The 26,429-nt window shown below is 38.4% G+C and overlaps 1 protein-coding gene across 2 annotated transcripts; it reads right to left on the minus strand.

Annotated features, from left to right (window-relative positions):
* Nucleotides 1-26,419, minus strand: LOC137977858 (chromodomain-helicase-DNA-binding protein 1-like). 2 transcript variants are annotated; one of them, XM_068825203.1, is made up of 34 exons: nucleotides 26,190-26,419; nucleotides 25,520-25,626; nucleotides 24,510-24,603; nucleotides 23,705-23,761; nucleotides 22,789-22,820; nucleotides 22,511-22,592; nucleotides 21,023-21,082; nucleotides 20,349-20,445; nucleotides 19,400-19,461; nucleotides 18,540-18,569; nucleotides 17,582-17,651; nucleotides 17,026-17,121; nucleotides 16,631-16,681; nucleotides 15,349-15,394; nucleotides 15,089-15,162; nucleotides 14,529-14,642; nucleotides 13,671-13,785; nucleotides 13,029-13,137; nucleotides 11,293-11,343; nucleotides 10,776-10,828; nucleotides 10,487-10,513; nucleotides 9,971-10,092; nucleotides 8,938-9,024; nucleotides 8,558-8,613; nucleotides 8,172-8,255; nucleotides 6,791-6,870; nucleotides 6,454-6,650; nucleotides 4,653-4,751; nucleotides 4,244-4,314; nucleotides 3,915-4,029; nucleotides 3,011-3,119; nucleotides 1,969-2,223; nucleotides 1,654-1,729; nucleotides 1-142 (listed from the first exon to the last, which is right to left on the minus strand). In XM_068825203.1, exons 1-34 carry the CDS (start codon nucleotides 26,400-26,402, stop codon nucleotides 20-22), a joined length of 3,114 nt encoding a protein of 1,037 aa, XP_068681304.1. In that variant the 5' UTR covers nucleotides 26,403-26,419; the 3' UTR covers nucleotides 1-19. The 2 variants fall into 2 exon arrangements, with proteins under 2 accessions (XP_068681304.1, XP_068681305.1); XM_068825204.1 differs by lacking the exon at nucleotides 26,190-26,419 and adding an exon at nucleotides 26,017-26,100.
* Nucleotides 26,420-26,429: the final 10 nt, after the last annotated feature.

The raw sequence follows: 26,429 nt of genomic DNA on the forward strand, positions 1-26,429 counted from the left end.
TTTTCTTTCCTTTCGTCAATTAACTGTCAGTTCTTTGGATTTCGTAAGGCTTTGTGACTAATTTCCGCCCCCTTTTAAAACAATTAACAAGCCACTTTAAACTGACAATCTTCACTGCAGCCATCAATTCTTGAGTAGAGAGCTGAAACAAAGAATATTGAGAAATTTCCTTTCAGTTTCAAGTGTAACTACTACTTAATAGTAACAGGCAAAATAACGGAAATCACAGAAAACTGCAAGAAAACCGTGGTGGTTTTCACTTGGCTCGGACGTTCGGGTAAAGTGTGCGTTTTTCGTAATTCTTCAAGCGTTGTGTGCGTACTTCGGATGACATCTTTACTTTTATCATATCGCCCGTACGGCCCCGCTCGCGCTTTCATTGTGAATCTATTGGGATAATCCCCACATGAAGGCCCCGTACGCGTTAGCGCGAGCTGGGCCGGAGGATTTCGTCGCTTTTAAACATACATCCAAGTTATTTACAACCAAAAAAACAAATGCAAACAACATATTAGATAAATTTTCTATGCAAATTTTTGTTACTTATCTTGTCCAACCATCATCTTCTGAGTGCTCAGGAATAGTGTAAAGAGATTACCTTATTACATGAAATTTTCGCGACATGTTTATTTCGCGATGTTGATGTGCGCATATTGCATTGCCAATAATACGTTGTTGGTAATACTTCCCTTCCAGTTAATACAAGACAATACAAGACACCCCCCCCCCTCCCCCCCCCCGCCTCCCCTCCTATGCGCTGGTGAAAAAGTTATACTCTGTGACATTTCCACCAACCAAGTTGCACGAATTGGTTTCAAAACCGACAGCTTACAGCTTAGGGTCAACATTCATAAACAAGGGGGTTTGGAAATTCCAGTAGTGGCGACAGTTGTAATGGAAACATCTTCAAGGAACATGCCCCTTGGAGAGAATATAGAAAGCAGTAGCGATAAGGATGACCAAGACAGTAAAAAATGTGATTTTGTAAACGTTTCAGTGGTAATCAACTCGTTCTTTCTTGGTTATTGACATAATGTAAGTCACTTAACTAATTGCTCTCGTCACTTTAAGGACGATGTTAACTGAATAGAGTGTAATGTGAAGTGCCTACTAATTAAAGATATTTTTGCCCCGGTGTGTGATTATGCAGAAAATGTAGATCTTAACAAGTGTTATTGAAATCCCAAAAAAAAATTGGGGGTAACCACGCATTTTTCAAAGATAATTCATGAATAATATTTGTAAAGAGCTTTAAAATCCAAAGCAATGTATGGCGTTCTTTCTCAAATTGAAGCTTAATTATCTCTCAAAAATGCACGGTTACCCCCAATTTTCTTTTTGGATAACAAGAGTACTTACTAAGATCTACTTTCTCCGGATTATTTAAACCGCGCCAAAATATCCCTGTATTAGTAAGCATCAGCGATAGGAAATCCGAGTATCTGGAGATGCGCAGAACGTATGCGCAATAACAATAGTAGGCACCGTCCTTTTAATATCGCGAAATTCGCGAAATTAACGTGTCACGAAACTTTTATGTAATAAAGTATATAACCGAGTAGAAGTTACATAAGCTGTTGCTATAGATACGTGTATCTGAATCATAAACATATTTGTTACAAAAAAGACAGTACAACACAATAAAGAACTTACTTTAGCGTCGTCATTATTAGCGCAAACCACGTGTGTGACGTCATGACACGGAAACGGAGACACATCTCCGTCGTAGTTACACAGCGTTAAGGATCTTTTTTTTATAATGAGTCAACTCATGTATGTGGCGAAAAGAAATTATTGCACGGTTTAAAAGGCAAATGTCTTCGTTTACCGGAAATCAAGTGATTTTAAGATTGGTTTCCTTTGAAACATTTCTTCAAAATACATTGATGAAGTAGAAGGCGATTACGACGGTTCGAGTTTTGCTTGTAAGGGAAATATACGCTTGTCACGACTGATACAAAAGGATATGCAACTAAATAGCGTCTTAGTTTCCTTTTTTCATCTTCGTCAACATTGTAAAAGAAAACGTTTACCCCGCGCATAAAATTTGGAAGGTTGTGTCTTTGATCATCACAGGATGTGATGTCTTCCTCTAGATTTTTACTCTTGCTGACATATTTTATTTTCTTGATTGAGGTTGAGTCTTCGCCGTTTGATGTTGAAGGGACTCCCGGTGAGTTAAATGTTCCACTTGTCAGCTGCTGTCGCTTTGCATAATAATATCTAGATTGTGTTGGGGGTTAACCGGAATAACACTGAATTTGTTGTTTTACACAGTAACATAACATTGTAAGGGAAAATAAGGGAATGGTAAAACAAAGGCAATAGTCATAAAAAATAATTACGATTAGAATGGCGACTCCAAAATAAGGTGAGACACTCCGTGACACATATACAAGAGTAACATTTGGTGACGTTAAGTGGCAATACCTGACAACCTCAATGTTAATCCGCTTTAGCACATAAACAACACTCTGTTTAGACAGAGAATAACTGCTTTGTTAGGTACTGTTCTCTCATGATAAGGTCTAAGCACCGACTCGAAATGGTTAGCTTTCACAAATTGTTCTGGAGACACCATATTTGAACATACAGTGTACTTGAAAAACTTGAGTAACATCGTTTAGTCCATTCTAGTCACAAGCCATAAGAAATAGATTCATGTGAATGAGGTTATCCAAAAAGGCACCCGTTGAACAACGCACCAGGCTAAAAGTAACGATAGATAGATCAAATTACTTCGAAAAAGGAAAATAATCAGTCAGATTGCAGAACTAGTAGAAAGAGTTTCAATTATATCACCAGTATATCTGGAAAATCAAAATCAGGTTTCATGACTCAAAAGATACCACTGTGAGGTACATTCATCAATTTAGAACTCAGGCACGGATTCCCGAATGCTTGATGCAGAAACTTAAAACCATTAATTTAGGAGTAAAAGTTAAAGATGCTTAAAACGTCCAATGCTTCTCACTTTCTTTGGTCAGTGCTTATGACAAGGCGAGGATACATTGATGTTTCAATTCCTTTGGAAGCCAAATGTTTGCGGATGAGTCTCTCTGTTCCATACCAATTAAAACTTGGAGTATTATAACCGATACGAGGAAGATGAACAGTAGCTGTTGAAAAAATGTTTTGTTCAAAAAGTCGGTTATCAGGGAAAACTAGTCTCTCTGTGAGTGAGATAATCATGATATGCTGTAAGAGCCCCCCACTCGTTTGGGTCGTGTTGTACCTCATTGAACGGGCTACAGCATTGGCCAAAAGAACAATAGAACGAACAAAGATGACAACGAATTTAGCACAGAAAACAATAGGAAGTACGACACTATACAGCCAATGAAACATAATGTTCAAAAAGAGGTACGACCCTACCCACTCATTTATTTGGAGAAAAAAATATTTGCGCAGTTTAAGGAGATTCTGTTCGTTTCCCGATTTTATAAATTAGTTAGTTCCCTAAATCAACTTTGCTATCTAGTTTTTACATTGTAGCTTCTACGTTCGACATCTGTCCCCACATATAATACGTAGTTTATGAATAAACAAAACTTAATAGACCCATATCACTCAATGTCCAAACAAAAGATTTTGCCCGTCGAACCTCTCATTCAGTGTGAGGCTGGACGGGCAAAAACAATGCAAAGACAAAGCCTTTATTCCTCGCGGACTCCAAAATGACCGCCGCGTGATACAGGTGAATTCTGGCTGTAAAGCAGCTCCATTGCTAGATGGAATTGATTCACCAGCATAAAACAAATGAGGAGATTGTATCCCACGGCCTTAGTTGGTTCTTGGCCCTTTTAAGTAACGCTTTTCAATGTTCGGTTGTTAGGAGCTCAACACTATAAACGTTTCTGACTAAAATGCTACGCTTTTAAATAGTAAGTGTACCAAGTTTGGCATTATGTCACCTTTCAACTTCTTAGCGGCCGACGAAACTCTCATCAGAGCTTGACTAAGGGACGTCAGCAAAATCCCAGACAGCTGGTTCTTACGGTCACGTGACTGTGCAACAATCAAAGCCACCTGAGGAAATTTAAAAACATACTGTGATCGACTGTTTTTTTAGTTATCTCGTGTGCGTACGAGTTAGATCGAAGACTAACACTACAGTTGAACGTCAACTGTGGGAGAGCCCAAGCTATTGGCCTTATTAAGCGCAAATGCGGTGGAAGTTCGAAGATTTGGGACACGTGATTAATCACTGTTCGGGAGTAAGAAATTAGTGAGATCAACTTACATAATCATGGCCATCCTTTCTTCTTTCTTGATCATCAACTGAAACAAGGTGAGCATCTCCAAGCTTCAGGTCTAAACAACAATGAGGACAAAGATGGAAAGAAGATAGGTTTTTGCTTCAAAGCGCAATGCCCGTGTTTGCTGTGAAGTCCGCGGTAGTAGCATAAGAGCTGACAAAACTTGTCAGACGGCAAGAGCCAATCTAAAAGGCAGGTTTAACACGCTATTTATGTCGCTCTGTCGTAAACAGGAAGAACATAAAATCAATTAAATCAAACTGGGTAAGGAACAAAGTACATGTGACCATGTGACCGGATTTATCGCCGAGAGGCACGGGCGAAAGCGTCGGATTACGTTCCCGAAAGTTGAGAAAAAAATTAAAACATGGGAATGAACGAAAAAAAGAATACCTTTCATTTCGCTTGCCAGCTTGTACTGATTTTCCGGTTGCAAAGATCGGCGAGATAAAGCAGAAAATAAACCTCCCTGACCCCACCAACCTGAATCATCTGAATCAAGAAAAACAGGTTATGAACACAAACGTGCCTCAACCTATCTTTCTTCCTCGTCTAAGAGAAATCAAGCATCCCTGACCCCATAGCTTCCCTATTAAGTTCTTTGAAAGAGCTGTAAACAGCGAACGGAAAAACTAACCCCTGAAATGTTTACAAATACTTTACAATACGTAAAAATTACTAATAAATCCTATATAATAAGTCAAAAACTAATTATTAGAATAATATTAAAAATTCTATATTATGTACAATTTTGTATTTGTGTCAAAATATAAAATATGAATATACGTGGGATAAAAGTACAACAGCCCGGACTATTTCGACATCGCATATATAAAAGTATTTGTGGGAGGCGCGGTGGCCTCATGGTTAGTGCGCTCGACTCCGGATCGAGTGGTCCGGGTTCGGGGCCTGGCAGGGGACATTGCGTTGTGTTCTTGGGCAAGACACTTTACTCTCGCGGTGCCTCTCTCCACCCAGGTGTATAAATGGGTACCGGCGTAATGCTGGGGGTAACCCTGCGATGGACTAGCATCCCATCCAGGGGGGAGTACAAATACTCCTAGTCGCTTCATGCTACAGAAACCGGAGATAAGCGCCGGCCTGATGAGCCTTCTGGCTCGTAAGCGGAGACTTTACCTTTACCTTTTTATATATAAAAGTATTACTTGTTCTGTTCGTACAAAGCTTTGGCATATTAAATGGCGCTGTCGTTCTTTAAGTAGGGAGCTTACGAAACGAGGACGACGACGGCTACGAGGACTTCATTTAAAAATACAAGTTCGCGTTATTCATATCACTACGAAACTATTTCACGTCGTTTCGCGTTAAAAATGTGTAGTAACTGTCGAGGAATTAAACTGGTATGAGTGGGTTGGAAGCGTAGAGAGAGAACTGAAAATTCATCGTCATGTGCTAACGTCCTCCACAGAACCTTGAATTTGGTCATTTCACGTCGTCATTTAGGAGATGACGACAAAGAAATGTACCAAATTGTAAAACGCACGTGCAGAGCGTGCAGAGGCATTGTTTTTGCTCTCTAAAACCTATTGTTTTGTAGCGTCGTCGTTGCCGTCGGCGTCGTCGTTTTGTAAGCTCCCTAGTACTGGGGGAGACCGTCGAAAAAGACAGGTGCGGCGTAATCTATAACAGACCTCACGCACGATATATAAAACAGTGCTAGATCTTGTTTCGGAACTCCCGCTCTCATTAACTGAGTTAGGAAATAGAGTCTCTTACTGGCCTTTTTGGTTATCTTAATGCGCTTTCTTTTTGTCACAACTGACCGGTCAGACTCATCAGTTTGCAAAGAAAATGCAACAATTTCAAGGAACACTTGCATGATAATCCCTCGAATTCTTCCGGAGGAGTGTATCTCATGTTCGAAGTGTGTTCATTTGAAGGCGTGGTAGAGTTAGTCCTTCCAAATGCCTGGTCTGTCCGGTCAGTTGTGTCAAATGGAAAGCGTCCTCAGTTACATAGTTACATGGCCATTCCATGTTAGATCATTCCGGCTATTCAGTAAGGCCTAGTAGCTTTGTACTAGCAACCTAACTCTATATTCTTCCCTTCTATGATGACGTCACATCTTCGCTTTCGATAAGTGCCGTCTTCGCTATCCATAGACTTTTAAAAACCCATTGGTCTACTGTAAAAACAAGCCGTTATGTCTGAGATTCGAGAAAGCTCTACTGACCAACGCAATGCACAATGATCGCATCTGAGCCGCGGGTGTTGATGGGATGTGTGACGTCACCACGAACATACTGAATATCTTTCCTTTGAATATCGTCTCCTTCATCAAATACATCACTCTCCTCGTCCACGTTTTCTTCGTCATCGTCTAAGGCAGAGTTGAGGCTAAGGTAGTTATTTTCCTTCCATAATTTCTCCCTACAGCAAGAAACACAAAACAGAAAAATTGAAACGACACCAAGTTGTGGAAACTAAGTGATCCTTTAAATCGGAACAACTGGACAACTAAACAAAAAATGCTTACTTCCTTTATTTTTTCTTTTTAATTAAATGCTTACAACTTCCTTTGTCTTTCATTTTCTCGTCTGAATTCTTCCTCTTCTTTCAATTTCGCTCGTTTAGCTGCATTCTCTTCCCTCTGAAATGTAAGTTATACAATATCAGCATCTTTTGTGAAAGTACAATAACAGGTATGGACATCAATCAATATCACATATACTTCCTTCTTCGAAATCCTCGTAGTATACCTTGGAGTATATCCTTTATACACTATCAGAAACCCATAAAGGTTGAAACGTGTAACGCGCGTTCACAGCTTCCGAATATTCAGTGCTAAGTACCATATTTGGAAACCCCTCGGTCCAGTTAATTTCGCGCGAGAACATTGGTGGTATTGCGTCACGGTGTTCTTGCGAACTGATTGGTTGAATGTTTTTCTCTTGTTGTTCCAAATATAGTACTTAGCAAATTGAATATTCAGAAGCTTGTTTCCCAGCACACAAGGGGCCGTTACACGTTTCAACTCTTATGGGTTTCTGACACTATATAATCCTTTGCGTAACCCCACAGGTGCTATAGTACCATTGTATGGTCCTCCGGTTATCCTTCAAGCTAAAAATTGCCTCCTTTTATTTGCCGAGATGGGCAGTTAAAGTTATGCTGATCACGCATAATGATCCTTCTCGTATCGCTTCAACAATGCTTCACAGACTTAGAGCGAGTTTCAATCGAGTGTCGTAAACCTTTGGCCAATCAAAAAAGACGGAGACAATCCAGTAAACCAATCAAAACGCGAAGTAATCACACGTAGCCGACGCAAAGCGAGGGAAAATGTGCACGCGCGAGCCACGATTGGTTTTGGTTTCACTTCTGATTGGTTGAAAAAGTGGCGCGAGAACTTTGAGCCAATCACTGAGTGAAGTAATGCAAAACCAAAGCAATTCCCTAATTACTTTCGACGTTCAATTGATAACCGCTCTAATGTTCTTGATATTTACCAAATAATGCCTTTCTTGTTGCCTGCTTTATACACTCCTACCATGATCACAATTTCCTTTGAAGCACTTTTGACAGCCTTTTCTATACTACCAAATCTAAATGTATAATACACGAAAGGCTAGTAATTCTCCTCCGCATCACAGTAAAACTATTGATCAATTTACGATCCTCCACCGAGCAAGAACCTGTGCGGGAAGAAAGAATAACCTTTTCATAACCTTTCTCAGCTTCCCACGGGCTTCCTCGCTACCTCAGTCATCATTGACAGACTGTTTTTTGAACCACTTGTACTATTTGTATAGCACATTTCATCGAATCTTGCTTTAGTCGTTTGACCATTTACATTATTTTACATTTTTGTTTTTGTGTTTCTTTACATTTTTCATTTGCTTCGTTAAGTAAACGTCGACTTCGTTCCAGATTGTTAATTAAGGGCTCTACCTTTCTCCGTCGCTCCTCCAATTCTTCTGGCGTAAACACTTTTCGTTTTCTGGTTGGAAGATCTACAAATTGTGTTGCAGTGCTCTGTTGACCAAAGAAATGCAATACAAGTCGCCAAAATGAATGATAAATTGTCACCCATATTGCTTAAAATTGCAAAGCTAAGGTCTAAGGTTACTGACAACAAGTACAGATACCAACGAAAGAGAACAACCGGTCAAGGAAGATCATATTCCGTGTTTTCTCACATCATGCAGGGGCAACTCGCGCAAAATGAATACATATACGCAATAATTCGTTAAGGAACAAGCCTCCCTCTGTCATCTCATCTCAGATCGTAACTGTTTTATTGACAAGCATCTTTGCCAAATGATAGGTGCACAAACCTTTCTCTCGTTACCGCGCAGAAGTCTTTCTTCTGATTGAACTTTGTTTAATAGGTCTGACAAGTAAGAATACCAATACTACAAGTTAGAACAAGGAGGAGAAATTTTGAGGGAGGAGTAGTATACAAGGCATTTGCGAGGTATCAAGGGGGATGGGTAGGGAAGAGACTAATATCGTGCATAAATATTGTGAAATCTGAGTTGAAAAAGGGGTTTATACTTGGGATGGGTAGTTGGGTGAGGGCATCCGCATCTTGGTACCCCACCCTGATAAGGAATTTACCACTTTACCATTTTACACAGTTGCGAAAGCTGAGGGCCACCGTCAAAAGAGGCACGCGTATATAATGAAGCAAGTTTTTTGCTTGCCACTACTTTACCTGCCACCATGTTATCGAAGGCTTGTTGATCTGTGACACTTGTTTCCTTTGAGTAGTCCCTGCCTTCGTAGACGTACATATTGCTGACTAAAAAAATGATTGAAGGAATGGTTTGTTCAGTCCCGTAATTCACCATAACCGTCAAAAACGATTCAGGATACACTATCAACAGTAAGTCTTATCTCATGATGCACTTGTATATACAACGTTTAACTGTACAAAGATCATGTCTTGCCTTGTAACTGATCGACCTCAAGGCCTGACGAAGACTAGCTCAAAACATGGCGAGCTACATCTTGTGAGGCAAACGATAATACCACGTATTATTTAACGTTTTCTTCTTTTTTTCAACTTATAGTTAAAAACTGCAAACATTGATAATTTGAGCTTAAAGGCCTGGCCAAACGGGAAATGTTTGGCATTTAAACAACATCAAACATCGTTTGGTGACCAAACATGCTGATGTTGAAGTGAGTGGCCAAACGGTTACAACAGGTTTGATCTAACTCAGATCAAACTCCACAAGCAAAGAACTGCACATGTGGGTCACAAATACGTAAAAACCAGTAATGCAGCAGCTGTCGAAACCTGCTATTGTTTGGTATTGTAAGCAGCCTCTATTGTTTTTGAGTCGCATTCATTGTTTCAATTGTTTAGTCTTTTGTTTTTGGCTAGGGTAGCGAATCAATCACGTTATACGTTACGAGAGCTGCTACATCACCCTAAAACAAGAGTGGATACAAGTAGCTGAGCAAGCGTAGTACGCATGCACGCGCCAAACATGTTGGATACGGCTGGTCAAACGAACAAAACTTCGCCCATCAAACACGTGAACAAAAGAAATCATTGTTTAAGTTGTTTGATCGAATGTTTGATGGCCTTCAAATTTTATCAAACACGACCAAAAACGATGAAACACGATCAAACAGCACCAAACAAGGTGGCCAAACAATAAAATATGTGATGTTGTTTGGTCGCCAAACATTTCCCGTTTGGCCAGGCAGGCCCTAAGTATTGATGTATCTTGTACTACCATTCTCGTCATTTGTCTGGATACATGACGTCACATCATCATCATCATCATCATTATCGCCAATTCTCTCATCAGTCTCTTCCTCTACAATCCACTCATTATTGCAGCTCCCTCCAAGGATCCTTACAAATCGATTTAAATTCGTAAAAGGAAAAAGAAAAATTAGCATTTTCGTAATGAATGTTTTTTACTTGAATAAACGAGAAGATCAGAAACTCACTCATTGACTCTCACAGCGCTTTTCCACTGTGTCAGGAAAAATAATTTATTGCGCAATGACGTATTCGTCGCTTTATTGATTGACTAATAATTCTCTTGCCGCTATTTTCAAACAATGAGAAGCAAAGACGGAGATAACCGCGTTAATGCACGGCACGAAAGTTTTTTCTGGGTAAATTACATCTCACTGTTATTAAACTTATGATGAGAGAAAATAAACACTTCGGTTTTCCCTTTACGACAGACAATTAAAAACCACGTATAATCATTTTGACCACAGTAGGTATTGTAACTCACCTTTCAAGATCTTTTTCCGTTAAAGAGCTGTGTAAAAAGACGAGTTTTTCAATAAATAAAACTTGTAAAAAGTGGAAAGACTATAATAAGCCTTTTAATACCGTATGTAAGAAAACACTGTTCTTCACCGCCCTTTGCTGATTGAATCAATTGGAACTTTACTAACTCATTTGACAAAAGAATGATTTCCTTGTGGCTAGTTAACGAGATGGGGGTCGCGTTTTATGTTTTTCCGTCCATTGCAGTTGACTGAACTATTAAAGTTCATTTAACTCTCACAGTTTCTCACCTTTCCTCAGAGCCAAATAGCTTGTCCAAGCCAAATTTGAGCAAGTCTGCAAGCTAGTTATTAAACGAACACAAATTGAGGAATATTTATTGATACAATTAGCAACATAAACATGTCTCTGTCAGCCATATAAACCAAGTATCTACTCAACATGCTTTTCATGCCTGGAAAGCTGGGCTTGCCAGGCAATAAAGCCAAAAGGATAAGCAGAAAACAACCAAACAGTGAAGTAGACTGAAATTACACAAAGAATAATTTTTGGCTTGCCTCAAGGGCTGGTATGTATAACTCATGCGCGTGCGGTTCAAATACTTTTGTCATTTCGTTTCGCTGTTTTCAATCTTTATGCCAATCTAGGTGGTGCGTGGTGTCACTTCCACTGTTACTTGTATGCGTGTTTATTTGCATCTGCGCGTTTCCAAAGTTATTTCATAACCCCACGTGCGTGGCTTTCTCTTCGCCATTCGCGCGCGAGCGTTTCATTGTCCTTCTGCCACCCACACATTGTTCATTTTACCTGAGTAGGAGTCTCTGCGATTTGATTTACAGCGGATGCGCCACCAGAAAACTGCAACAATAAGAAATCAATATCAACAAGACGCCTAGTGGCGTTTACGTGGGATGCGATTGTTGATTTAAAACATTACGTTCACTTGCAACTGGTTCTGACACCTTTAGCGTAATCCAACCTGACCAAACATTTGCAACCCGTCCTCTTGCTGTCAAATACAAAGACGGCGAGAACCAAAAGCGCTTCGAAAATCGAGTCCCTCTGGTAAAGAGATATTTAAATTAAATATATTCTTGTCTCATCTTCAAACCTACTGAAAAACAGTTGTTATATTGTGAAAAAATTAATGGTGGCCGTTAACCTAACAGCACTGTTTGAGATAACTTGCGAGCATAAGTTAACAGCAAGAAGAATTCTCAGTGATCACACTGTGGCACAATAGAGTAGAATCCCCGGCCAACAGGGATTAACTTTACTGACAATCACAAGCACGTGGCTAATTCTCATATGGAACTACGATGTAGACGAAACTCATCTCAATGCATATCGTGCAAAGCCAAAGGCATCCCACGTAATAAGACAAGTGGATCCTACCAAACTCTTGCCTTTGATTGGTCCGGCAGAAAACATTGAAAAGGCCACGCAACATTAATAGAAGGACGCAATAAAGAAAGCTCTTATGACACATTTCGATTGGTGTTACTAAAGCTAGGATACTGGTTGTTTGAGCTTAATTATAAGCAACGGGAGTTGCAGTTGTATGACATTAATTAGAGAGCTTTAGATTCTAGGACGAAAACGACTACGAGTACGAGATTTTCTCACAGAATAACAGTAAGCGTGCGCAAACCAGCGTCATTTTGGCGGGAAAAACGTGATACCCACGTCATTTTAGTACGAGGTTTTGCAACAATGTTGTCTTGTCAAAACAATTCAACAACACGATAGCACTTTTGGCATTTTTCGATAAGCAAGAAGGCTCAGCTACCAGCAATAAGAATAACTGAGCAACCTATGCTGCCAACAAAGAGTAAGATTAATCGAGCGGGTTAGAAATTTTCTTTTTATTTTCGCTAAAAACGTGCAGTCAAACTCGTTCTCGTCCTAGAATCTAAAGCTCTCTATTATAGTCACCGAAGTAGAGTTGGTGGATATTTCCCAGGCCACGAAGCACTTTTATTGACATTGATCTGAATAATTGTATACTAAGTATGTTACGCACAGGATAAATAACTCAGTCGTGGAAGCACCATGTCCGTCCCTTCGGCGGCGCGGAGATTAAATTAAAGTATTTCGCACATCACTTCCAAGGAGTCCTAATGCCTTGATGCCCAAATAGAAAAAAAAGACTATACAACAGAAAATTGTTTACTTTTAACCAAGAGAAAATGATGGGACAGAGAAGGAGGCTCCCGGTCCAGCCCTTGGGATATGTCATGTCCACGAAAGTTATTTTTAGACGAGTGGAAGTCTTCCGAGACGTCCGCATGCAGGCCAACCTCGGTCCGATGTTTGAAAGAAAATATATATTCATCAGCCTTCCACGTGCGCCATCATTTTCTCTTTTCACTAAGAACCTGAGAGCGAGGCAAGACTGCATGCGGACATCTCAGAAGACAGACTTCCGCTAGAACAAAGACTTCCGCTCGTCTAAAAATAACTTTCGTGGACATAACATATCCCGGCCAACGCCTTGAGCCTCCCTCTCTGTCCCCTCATTTTCTCTTGTTTTAACGGAATACCTTTCCGCCCTCTATCACTGTATTCGTAAGCTTCAATTTTTCATCTGCTCTTTTCAATATTATTTCCTCCACTGTACTTCGAGTAACGAGGCGAATTATTTTGACAGGCCTAAGGATATAAAAATTCACATTACAGGTGCTGATGGAATGTGGAAACAAGTGCGAAATTACCCCAATGAACAAATGCAATGAGAAATACTTACGTCTACACACAAACCATCACAACTCTCCACAATCGTATATTCTCTCCAAAAAAGGTGTTGATGCCTAAATGGTAATTTAGCGTGCCGTATTGTACAAAGTAGGCAGGAAGACCCGAGGACAAGATTAAAAGAGAGAAAAACTGTTTAATTAAATAACCAAGTTGTCTCTTGACTGCCACCAGTCAGACAAGTGCTCTGGCTGGTGCCTGACTCAAAAACATCTGATCAAATAATGGTACCATGCGTTTTCGATCTCTCAGACATTTGGTAACATTTCTCGCATGTGCATCAGGACAGATGTAACGTTTACGAGAAAAGAAAGAAGACACTTTCTAGGGGTTATCAAAATCGACTGGCATCTCATTTCGTGTATTTTGGACGTACGTGGGACCCGCAAACAAAAAAATAAAATACAAATCACTGTGGATTTCTTAGTTACCTCCTTTGACCAATTCGATGCGCCCGCGCTGCTGCCTGCATATCGTTCTGCGGATTGAAGTCGCTGTCCACAAAGATAACTGTGTCTGCAGACATCAAGTTTAATCCCTGACCACCTGAAACGCAAAGGGGAAAAACCTCCAGTACTCAAATTAAAACGAATATAAATTTTGAAACACTGCTAGTACAGATCATGTGCACAGCTTAGGCTTCTAATGCCATAGGCCTCAAGATTTAAAACTCTGCGATAGAAGGTGCAACCAAATCTGGAAAATCTTTGGCCTGAGTAAAGTAAGCCGGAAGATTCCTCTTCTGTTGGTAAAATTTGATCAAACCATGAACTTAGGGAACACTACAGGTTTGAAATAAAACCCACTCAAAGTTAAAAACCATACAGTTTCTGAATTATCTAATAAAATTCTCTTCAACAAATGTCGATACTAAAAACGCGTGCATCAGTTTTTTACAGACTTAAGTGATCCAATCAGATCCAATCAGAAACAACATGCTGGCACCGTGACAAGTTTTCCCGCGCTTAGGGCCAACCACGTGCAGTTATCTCAAAGTCTGATTGGTTCGTTGGGTTCTCAGATATCCTTGTGATCTTTAAGTAAATAATTGGGTTAGCATGGATGCCACTCAATATGCCACTCATCATGGTTCAAAGATCAAGGGCCAAATTTTCAGTCAATCGTAGACAAAAGTAAAACGTGCTGAATCACGTGTTTTTACTTCGCCATACGATTGGCTTTTTGTTGAAGGCGTCGACTGTAATTGGCTGAAGCATTTACTTCGCTGCATTGACCTCAAATGAAAACTAAACTAAAACGGATCTAATTTCACAACTTTGCACCCTTACCTGCTCGCGTACTCAGAAGAAATATAAACGTGTCTTCTGCTTCGTTAAAGTTCTGAATTGCCAGGTAACGCTCTTCCCCTCTAACAGAACCATCCAACCGCTCATAAGAATACCCTATAAAATGCATTATCAAGCACAAATTGTTTGTAGAAAGAAAGGTGGCAGAGAATGTACAAAATTAATATTTGAACTGCTTTAGTTTCTTTCTAAACTGTGATAATCTCTCGCTTGGAAAATCATTGCAGTTCTAATACAACTTTCAATTCAACACTCTATATGATACTGTCACGTCTTTACGGGATATGAAACCGGCCCGACTCACAATTAACCTGTTGATGGATACTTCAATGAATGATATTTCAATCGCAATGTCTTGGATTCGAGTTTTGTTTGTGCGCGCAGAGCCAGATATGAGTTTGTTTAACATTTACACGTTTTGTTAGGCTTGTGAAAAATAGCCCTTAATGTTCGTAAATTTTGTGATATCGGTAATGAAAACTGGGCGAGTTTTCGTTTGGTCGGACATGTGATAGGACTCTTGTTAAACATAATCGCATTACCCCTGTAACCAAGATAGTCTTGAATGATGTCCAACATTCTCGTCATTTGAGAAAACATTAGAACTTTGTGCCCTCTAAAAGTGAAAAAAAAAACCGTTAATAAAACAAACATCCCCACATCCAATTGATGCATAACGTATAAAGTACAGTGCGAGTTCAAAGCTAAGAAATCAATGATTCTGTTTGACAATGAAGACCAATGATCTATAAGCACCTTGCTTAAGCCGGACAACGCCTACAATTTGCGGATGTTATAATACCTTTCTTTAAGGAAGATCAGGAGTTGATCGATAGCTTGAAGCTTTCCTGTAGAACAAAATTGTTTGTGACTTCTTTAAAGGTCATTCAACTATCCTGCATGCGCACTTACTCCCTGAGGGAAAAAACCGCGATGGGCACAAACTGTAATTGCTTACCAAAAAAGAGAGGAACCGAATCCCTTCTCTAAAGGAAACCAATAAAGATGGGGTTCATACATACATACTTAATTGACCGCTCCCTATAAGGGCTTTTCAGGGCCAATGAAACAGAACGAAACCAAGGAACAGAACAACAACAACAACAACTGTTAAGAATCCCGACTAGCCGGAGGCAAACCAGTTGGCTATTTACAAGTGAATGAAGGGGTAGTTTCTAAAGAAACTGTGGTGTTGCGTCGGTGAGGAAGTAGTATACAAATATTTGGTTTTATCAACGGAGTTGATAATGTAAATTGGCCACCGTACAGAGATTCTAAAAGCTGACGTTTTGAGCATTAGCCCTTCGTCAGAGCGAATCGAGGGATTATGGGTTACGTGTAGTTTTTATAGTAGAGTAGGAGCTACGCTATTGGTGGTAACATGGCAACGAGAAAAATAGGAACATATTAGTTAAATGAAACACGTTGCCATGTTACCACCAATAGCGTAGCTCCTACTCTACTATAAAAACTACACGTAACCCATAATCCCTCGATTCGCTCTGACGAAGGGCTAACGCTCGAAACGTCAGCTTTTAGAATCTCTGTACGGTGGCCAATTTACATTATCAACTCCGTTGATAAAACCAAACATTTGTATTTACAAGTGAAGATGGGAAGTTGAACCAGGCACTACCAGGAACAAATTCAACGAGTGGTCAGAACGGGTCTTGAACCCCGGATCTCAAGGCAAGCGCCCTAACCACTGGCCCACACTGCGGCCTCTAGCGTCTCTTTTTTTACCCGTTAAAGATACAGTGCGATCTTTAAATAATGGACACGTATTAAGAGCTGCAATTATTTTGGAGATGAGAGTCCATTAACAATTTCTTAGAGGAATAATCATCATGCAGGAATTGGATGTTTCAACATCTCTTGACTTAAGCACTTAAGTTGCGGCACCTTATCAGAACAAAGTCAGGCTTGAGATTCCGAACGTCAGACAACTTTAGTCTTAAAAATGTGTTGAAAGTTCTTACAATTTCCTAAAATATTTGAGGTTAAATTAGAGTACTTGAGTGAGCAAACGTAGCATTAACCTTAAACATGGTACTTAAGATTAAAGCTAATAAATCCTAACTTACCACTTGCATTAATAAGATGTTCACCAAGATGGAATGGCTCAGGTTCCACACCTATCAAAAGAGAATCAATAATGACCATGCTTTTTTCTTTTTAAATTTGATTTCTCTCTTGAAAAAAAAAACAGATAATACAGATTATTAATAACTTTAAATGGCAGCATAAAGAGACCATCATGGAGCCATTAGTGATTACAAAAGCCAGTTTTTCAAGTTATTTTGAAGGTCATCATATGTGAGGTAGAGTAATAATATTTTTACAACGGCAAGTACACCTCAGTCATCATTGGTCACGAAGGACATTCTACGACAGTCCTACTACAGAGGCCAGTATTAAAGTGCCATGGTTTGCCTCCCAAACCGAAAAACAGAGAAGGTATACCAACAGAACTATTTACCATCAAACAGATAAGGATGGTTGACGCACTTCCGTAGCTGAATAAGAATGTTCAGAAGTCTTGTTTTACTTGTTCCAACAGGAGAATCAAAGGCATCTACACAAAAAGACAACATTCACCATCCATCAAATCTTCTCAAAATGGTAATCGGTCTTTGCATACGACTTTTGTGTGCAACTAGCAGTAAGTCATGCTTTTTGAGCATTTACATGGGGGAGACTCTGGCCTGATTTACTTGACACGATTTGTGGTGAAGTCTTAGCGACAGCAAGGCAAATAGGAGTAGGCTAAGCAAAAAGGTACCATCTTTTAATAGTCTAATCACGTAAGGCGCTATGCACATGTGTTTTTCATTTTTCGTACATAAAATTGTAAAGCCCAGAGCTCATAAGAAGTAATTTATGGTAACCCAATGAAATGTTTGAGTTTACAAAAGATCCATTTTTCATTTTTCAATCAAATGTTACAATATGTTCGTTTCCAGCACCTTTCACTACTAAGCTTACGGACTTAAACAACTACATTGTGACACAAAAAGATCATCACCCTTTTGTACCTAAATCTTTCATTAGGATTGCCTTGTAATACTTTTTTTGCAGGTCTGACATGCCAGTATAGAGAAGAACCTGTTGTCAAAAATAAATCAATTTACAGTAGCATCATATTAGTATAGGTAATCACATAATTTTGAGTGCAATTTGGAATAAATAAGCATGAGTAATTTTTTTTCAAAATTGTGCGAGCAAATAGGACAAGTGCAATTATTTGTAGTCTGAAAAATTTGCGATTTCTTATTATTTTATTTAAAATTGCACGAGAAAAACAATGTAATTTCATATTAATAAAGCAGTTTTCAAATGACTGTCGAAAGTAATTACGCTATTGCAAATTGCTACCCTTAGTAATTGGTTTAAAAATCTCGCGCAAGTCTATCAACCAAAGGAAAGGAAAACCAAAAGCAATCGCGCCTTGCATGCGCGATTTTTCCCTCGCTTTGAGATTGGGCTTTGAAAAAGGGTAACACAGAATTTGCTATGCATTTGGATTGGCTCATTGCCCTGTTTGCACCTGCTGTGATTGGTCGAAGTAACAACTTTGGTATTTGTTTTACGACACTCAATTGAAAACCGCTCTAGTATACATGAAAATTCTAAATAATTTACATGCAAACACAGATATGAATGACAGGCTAAAATGCCTCTGCTGCATAGTAAATCAGGTGTAAATAAGAAGCTCATGTGCTTCCGGTGTTAATACAGTATTATTACACTGCACTCTTAATTATTATTAATCTAATGAGCCTACAATGTCTCTTACTTAAAGTGGCTTTATCGCGCTATTTTCGGGTTTTTCACCTCGCCAAAAGATTTCTTAACCAGTGAAAACCCAACAATAATGATGCAGATTGCTTAACAAGACTAAGTTTCTGTACCAAGACAGTTGGCTGTCTTTGTTGTTTATCAGTGACAAGGATGGATATGGATTGCATTTAATTGGAGACTATTTTCTCCTACCTCAGTTTTCTTAGGTAAATGTGCCATCACCTGAAAAGGTTTCAAAAGAACAAACACAAACCAATTTTATGGTAGTTTTGTTCGATTTTTTCCAACCAAGCCTGGGTAAATGAATGTACCAAGAAAAACCTTGATAGAAATTATAAAAATTTACATGTATGTGTGTCAGGCTGAAAGAAAAAAAAAACAGAATCCTACAAAATAAAATGTAACTGACCATCACTTTACAGTTAAGTAATGTGAGCAATAAATATTTTTAAAAAATAGGTAACCGTTGTTTCCATTCTCTTTGGATGGTGTGCTGTAAGGAAGGTTTTCATAAAATCATGTTAGAGAGCAAAAAAATGAAAAACGCTTGAAAAAAATTGAAATTTAAGGAGAAAAATGCACCTAGGGATCATGTACACAATCAATCCCTAAAGAGCTTGCTCCTTTGCTTTATCTCATGTCCACACAACTTTCGTTACTTTCTCTTTTTCATGGCAAGGGTAGAGAGCTCTGAATTAAAGGGGGGAGAATCCATTTCTACAGTTTTTTATATTTTATATTGCTAGTAACCATTTCACCCTTTAGGGCCTCAAGGGACCCCTACTGATCAGTAAAATCGTCTGGCGTTTGACAGAGTAAAATCTTCTGGCATTTGATAGAGTAAAATCTATAAGTGCCCACTGGGAGTAAAATGGTTAATGGAGTGAACCTAGATGTTGCTAAATGTGAGCTAATTATGATAAGCTGACTGTTTTTCTGTGTTCAAATTAATAAAGTTATCATTGTCAATAATTGTAATTGCTCTAATTAAAAATGATGCAATGAATGTCCTCTACATTTGTCATGATAGCACAATAATAATTTATGCTGACCTCTGATTTTACTCTCCTTAACAAAAATGGTGACAAGAGCTTTTGCAGTTCTACATTTCTTTCTGTGAAAAGAAAAAAACATCATAAAGCCAGTTGGCTTGCACATGAGAGTTACAGGTTACACCAAGTAGCCAAATCCCTTAACCCATTGACTCCTACTTAGGAGTGAGGCTTAGGTAACAGATTTTACTCTGTCTAATGACAGAAGACTTCCTCGTACAAGGGGGGCTTCTTAAGGTCAACCTTAAGTTCCCAGGGTCTCTCTTCTCTGCTTCCATTGATGACAATGTAAATGACAATGGAGGCAGAGAAGAGAGACCCTGGAAACAAGGTTGTCTTAAGGTGTCTTCATGAGGGGTCAATGGGTTAATGAACTACTTAAACAAGGACAAGGAAAATTTTTTCATCGAACAAACACGCCAAACTGTACTCTGGCTCCCTGAGTGTTGTCCAATACACCCCCACTGTAACGGATCATTACCTCCTGCAAATGGTCCATTCTTTTCGTCTGTACCATAAGGCTGAACTTATGGACTGTAAAGAGGAGTTAACTGTACATCATAAAACTTACATCACTGCATGTTTAGATGATTAAGGAGCAAGTAGCATTACAACCTGCATGGACTGTAAGGCAAGCATTCAGACCATAGAGAAGTAAACAGCCCGTAAACTGCAAATTGTCAAAAGAACTGCATGTTTAGACGGTTGGGACATCAGGCCTTACACTCCATACGGTCCGCATAGACCATATGGTGAGCATGCGGACCATAAACAGAAGTGAACAGTCCATAAACTAGATACACGTACATTGTATGGTGAAAAGAAGTTACAGTACCGCACATTTAGATGGTAGGGGCATGAGGCCTTACAATCTGTGCGGCCCATACGAATTGTGAGGTGACTACTGCAGAGACGTGATAGATTTACTGTGAATGTCTTAGTACAGTACCTGTGAAATTGAAGACATCTTTGTACCTTTCCAAAAACTCCTCTTCAGCATCAAGTGAAAAAATATTGGGGCTTATAAAGGACAGCAGGGAATACAGCTGGTTAGAAAAACAAAGAAAATCAATTTTCAATAATCTATTAATCAGTTAGAGAGCAACATAAAAATATTACTGTTTGCCATGTTTGTTGATTCTCTACTCTGCTCTGCAAGGTTTTTCCCTGATTATTTCAGTTTTTTCCTCACCAAAAACCTACGACATTATATTTTATTTGCTTTTAATTTGAGGTGATATGTATGATTGATTTAATTCACAGTCTCCCCAATTAGTAGAGCACTTGAACTCAACAGGCAAGAAATGCTTGAGAAAAGCTATTATTCTTGTAGTGTTTATCACTGATTATGTCAGTCCAGCCAGGTGCTTGATTAGTCAATCTTGTTTTGTCCTCCAGTATAGAATAACTAGCCAAGAGAGGCTTCCACAAGCCTCTCTCCACTATTCCCTTGATAGCATTAGAAAACAATAGTCATGAATGACTACGTCTATTATCACTACCCCAACTTTTTACAAACTGTAAGTGTAGTTCCCCTAATTTATTATTTACTGAGGGAAAATGTTTTCTTGGTTACTAGAACACTAATCTTAAATTTCAAACAGAAAAAAAAATTGGGTGTACTTCTTTAAGATTATTCTGGATTGGTGTCCCTGTCAGCAACACAACAAAGTCCTTTTGAAACTAAATAAAAAAGAAAAACATGACAAAACTAACGCAGTTTGTGAAAGATGCATTAAGGATGTACATTAACCATTAAAAAAAAATTATTGACTTGCTCTGACACACAACTGGAATAAATGCCCAGGCCAAAGACCACAAGCCAAAGATCGATCTTCAGTTTATTAATCAACATCTTGAACAAAATGCATGCAAACATTAACCAATGCACATTCATGTGGTGACAAATTAACATCCTTCTCGCTGAACAACTTCTGATCCTGTTAGATGGGTTGGAACAGAGTATGCTTTAAACCACCTGTGAGAACAAATTTAGATCCCTTGGACACTAAACCTTCGATGAATTCATTCATTAACAGGGTTAAGTTTGCTCTTGACGGAGGAACCCCTCCCTGGAATGATCTCATAGATATCTGTCCTTAGCCAATCTCAACCATGCAGGTCCAAGCTGTCTGGTGAGATCAACCCTCCAGATGAATACTAATGGATAAAAATTTGTTTTTTTTATACAGACTTCAATAATTTTGATCCTTAAACCAACAAAGACACAACTACACCTAACTGACTAGCCTATGCAGCGAGTACTAAAATAGCAGGGGATGGAGAGTTCACAACAAATGTTGGATATTAAAAGAGGAGCAGATTTTAACCTACATGCTTCCCTTCCTCCCATTTTAGCCCTTTCTGTAAACTAAGGCTATTAAATCACTTGGCAGCCAGATATGATAAACTGCATAAGCCTGAGTTAATAATTGTTAAATAAGCCTGTCATTTAGCCACAATATAGATCTACATTGTACAGGTACAACTGTTCAAATGGTATAAAAATTTGTAATGGTTGTAATGATGAAATGCTTAGATTACCCAGAGTGCTCCAAGAGTGGGCAGTGAAAGAGCACATGTTATTTAAGCAATAGAGGATGTTTTCCGTGTTTCCATAGCCTCAGTCATCTAAACATGAGGGGGAGTTGGTAGAATTCGAGACAGTTATGCAAACCAGAGACACAGTCGCATGTTTCTCCCAACTTCCCCGAGTGTTTAGATGAGACTATGGAAACACGGGAAAAAGTCCTCTATTGCTTTTATAAAATATTCCTCTAAGATAATTCAACAAATGAAGGAAAATGCTGTTTTTTTACTTCTTGATTAAAACAAATTTTCTTGATACATGCTCATATTTCCTACCAGCCAATCAAAATACATGTCTGACTACATAACCAATCAAAATTCGTGTGATGTCACAGCCATGTTTCCATACTCTCATCTAAACACAGGTATTAACCAATAAGAGTGCACGTACTATCCTAATTATTTTATAAAAAGCGATGGCATTCATCTCCTACTATTATTACCGTTAAGTTATCAAAAGCGTTACTACAATAGTTATTGAAGTTGAGCATAATCACTCCAAAACAAAATCATCTTCCAAACCTGGGCAAGCTCTTGATAAAGCAATGACTTGGAGTTTTTCAATCTGTGGGCTTCATCTACAACCATTGCTTTCCAATGGAACCTACAGATATTTATCAGAATTTGACGAGAAGACACCAGAGGACAAAAACAAGGTAGACTGCTGGATTCTCCCTGCTGAAGTTACTAATATAACAGATGGCTCTAGTAAGCCTCAATAAACTATTGATTCTCAGCTTCACAATCATATTTTCATTTTCTTGTCATCACAATTAAGTGTAAAAGGATCCACTACTCACTTGGAAAGAAAAGCTGTTTCTCTCAAACACATCTGCAATTAACAGCACAATGAAAGAAGTATTTTTCTATGAAATCTGTCTGTAAAATTACTTGACTTTTATGTTACACAAAAAGGGCAAGTTTAAAGGATATTATTATTAGTTGGGCGACAGTGGGCCGACAGTAAATTTTGGGAATTATTCTTCACTATTACCAGAAGATCTGTGCTGTATTTCAAAATGATGGCAGGTTAATGAAATTTTAATGATTACATAAACCTAGTGTAAGATGACAGGAAGTTTTAATAATTGTCTCACTTTAATCCCAAACATCAAAATGAATATGTTCAGTGTTGGCAAAAATAAGGAGAATCTAAGTACAAATCAGGAAATTGTGACCATTTTCCTCCATTCTAGAGTCCTGTATGTTTTATTTAACTGTAATCTTGTAAGGAGTAATAATTTTATTAGATACTGGTCACTACTAGGGGTTTGTAAAGGGTCATTATAAACCCTATTAATATTATTCCCAGATTATACTAAGAAGAAAGTCACTTTAAAGTAAAAAATTATTATTATTTTCCTTTGAACTACAGCTGTACAGCGTAAATAGAATCACGGCAAATATTCTGGAATTCAACTGGTTTAAAGACTAGTTCAGCAAACAAACTTTAATACAAGACCTTACAAAGCAGCTATGTCTGACAAAGCACCGTGAATTAGACAAAAACAATACTATTCTGAGCACATGTAAATGGTGCAATCTGATTGGCTGCTATAAACAGCACGATATCGTCACATACCAGTACTTACAATGACAAACAGTATCAAAATCAAAGAATATGTTTGTTAATAATTATTGATGATTTAAATGAAAATGTCAATTGAAACAAAAACAAAATGATTTGAGAGTACATAAAGAAGATTTATACAGTACCTCATATGTTGTAAGAAGTACATTGAATGACAAGATAATAGTTTTATCTCCTCTACGCTGAAATAATAATAGTAATAATAATAATAATAATACTGGTATTAAATATTATTATCAAAGTACATTTCAATCTATTAAAGGAACATCAAGGGGATGATCGTCATACATGTATCTTTTAGGTTTCAAAATCAGGGATCTGGTATCTTTTAGGAAGTCTAAGAGGTTTTTGGGCCACCAAAGTCTAAGCTGGTATCTTTTAGAGTATCTTTACTGTTCTTGAGATTAATAGATCTGAGAATTATGAGGATGCTTTTCTAAACTTTTCAAGCAGGTGTTTCAAGTTGACATCTCTGGAACTATTAAAAATGCTTAAAAGTTATATTTTTTTTAATTTTAAGCGAGTGTCTTTTAGGGGTAAAAATCTTATGTTGCCACGCTTGCCTTCGTAAGACTCCAGTATCTTTTAGGGGTTTTGAAAATTTCCAATGATCATCCCCTATGGGAGTCCCCCCCCCCCCCAAACTGGGTTCTTATTGAGATGTAGAGCAAATCAACATAATAGCCTGACCAATTTAAAGACCTACATGTAGCCCCAGTTGTCCAAACGATCCGCTGGATAAATCAGTATCCAGTGGATAAGTAATAGCGAAACCAATTGCGCTATCCAATGGATAGTTATTTATCTGACGGATAGCATTATCCACCTTTTGAACAACTGGGGCCAGCAGTATGTCAGTAGAAACATTGTAATCCACGATCCTGATCTAACAAGTTATTTGACACACTGATATGAGCATTATGTATTCACCTGGGAGTTGATAAAATTTCTTAACGACTCCTTGAGTTTTTCCCTTTGGTCTTTATCACCAATGAAGAGGATGACATTCAGGTGTTTTGAAAATCTTAGAAAATTCAAATCAAAAAGAATCATTTCTTGATATCACCAATATAACTATAAATAGAGGAACTTTGAGGATCTTCAAAAATTGCAAATAATTTAGTGTAGTCTAATCTTTGGAAGGTCTTTCAGTGAACCACCAAAACAAACTAATGTCAACACTACCTACAAGTTCCACTGTTTATCCATTACCCAGTGGTTTATGCTCAGTCTAAGGTCTTTTTTGTGCAATGTTCCATACCCAGTGTCAGTAATAAATTATTGTAAAACATCTGGCTAAAGCTTTATTTGAATCAACTGCTGGGAAAGTAGTCCCCATGTCTTCCCTTAATGGGGATACTGTGTTTTCACAAATAGAGATTCTAAACCTATCTACTTCAAATGGATCCTCATTGATGAGTGCAAAAAAATAATCATATGGCTTTTGTACGTCCTCCACTCTACCCCAAGAGGTTTTCTCTGGAGACTCCACTTCTCCCAAATTAGTAAAGCATTTATTCTAAGTACATTATGCTACTGAAACTTATTATCACTATCAGGTGACTACAAGATCTAATTACAAGGATCAACTCTACAACACTTTTTCACATATTGCAAAGTTATGATACTGTAACATATCAAATGTGAATTTTTGGTCAGGAACCTGACCTGGAGAAAACTTCTCAGTGCAGAGTAGAGAACCAACAAGCTCAACCCACATATGACGCCGAGTCTGGGAATCGAACCCGGGCCACATTGGTGGGAGGCGAGTGCTCTCACCACTGCGCCATCCCTGCACCACTGATCAATGTTATGGTACTGTACCATAACATTGCTGTGAAACAGTGTTGTACATAGGACCTATCCTTCTAACAGTAAGTTTCTTAAAATGATGAAACTGGTTTAAGCCTCCTTAAAATATTTCATTCCCTGACTTTTACCGAGAGAATTCACTTTCCCAGTTTTGTAGGACAGATAAGGGGCAGATAATCAGAAAAGGTCCAGGACAATTCTCAGATCCTTGAAGATTTGTCAGCAAAGCAACCGTCTGGAATATAAAGCATAAAATATTGTGAAACATATGATTAATTCTCCATTCAAGGGTATAAGAGATGTGTACCCTAATAGCTCATTTGTATACAAGTTAACTTGGTGTGATTGTGGAATAAGAGAATGCAATGATTTCAATGGTGGCAAGGGGATACTCAGGAAAAATTCAGTCTAGTTCAGATGATCTACCACTGAACAGGCGGGGTTATTTATTTATTTATTTATTTATTTATTTATTTATTTATTTATTTATTTATTTAAACAGACCAACATATAATAGTAGGCTTGTTCTGGTCATCTGTCGATTTTAGATTGCTTCCTTCAGCGCTTGCTAAGACATGCACAATTATATATATATATTTAGAATGCTTCTGAAGGAAATTCACACCTGCACAGTTTTTCCAAGCCCCATTTCATCTCCAAGTATACATCCGTGACCGTTTCGAAAGCATCGCCTCATCAATGTCACACCATCTAAACTGATAGCGCTTCCTTCAGCGCTTGCTAAGACATGCACAATTATATATATATTTTTAGAATGCTTCTGAAGGAAATTCACACCTGCACAGTTTTTCCAAGCCCCATTTCATCTCCAAGTATACACCCATGACCGTTTCGAAAGCATCGCCTGATCCATGTCACACCATCTAACTGATAACCGCGCAAATGAATTCCTTGCAATCCATCCTCTTCTAAACGTTTCTGAGACAGCCTTGAGTCATTTCCAGGTTTCTTACCACGTAGTAAATCCACTTTCCTGTTTATCTCAAGCATAATAAACTTTTTCGCTGTTTCTGTTGA

The sequence above is a fragment of the Montipora foliosa genome, chromosome 11, assembly GCF_036669935.1.
Source record: "Montipora foliosa isolate CH-2021 chromosome 11, ASM3666993v2, whole genome shotgun sequence".
Lineage (NCBI taxonomy): Eukaryota > Metazoa > Cnidaria > Anthozoa > Scleractinia > Acroporidae > Montipora > Montipora foliosa.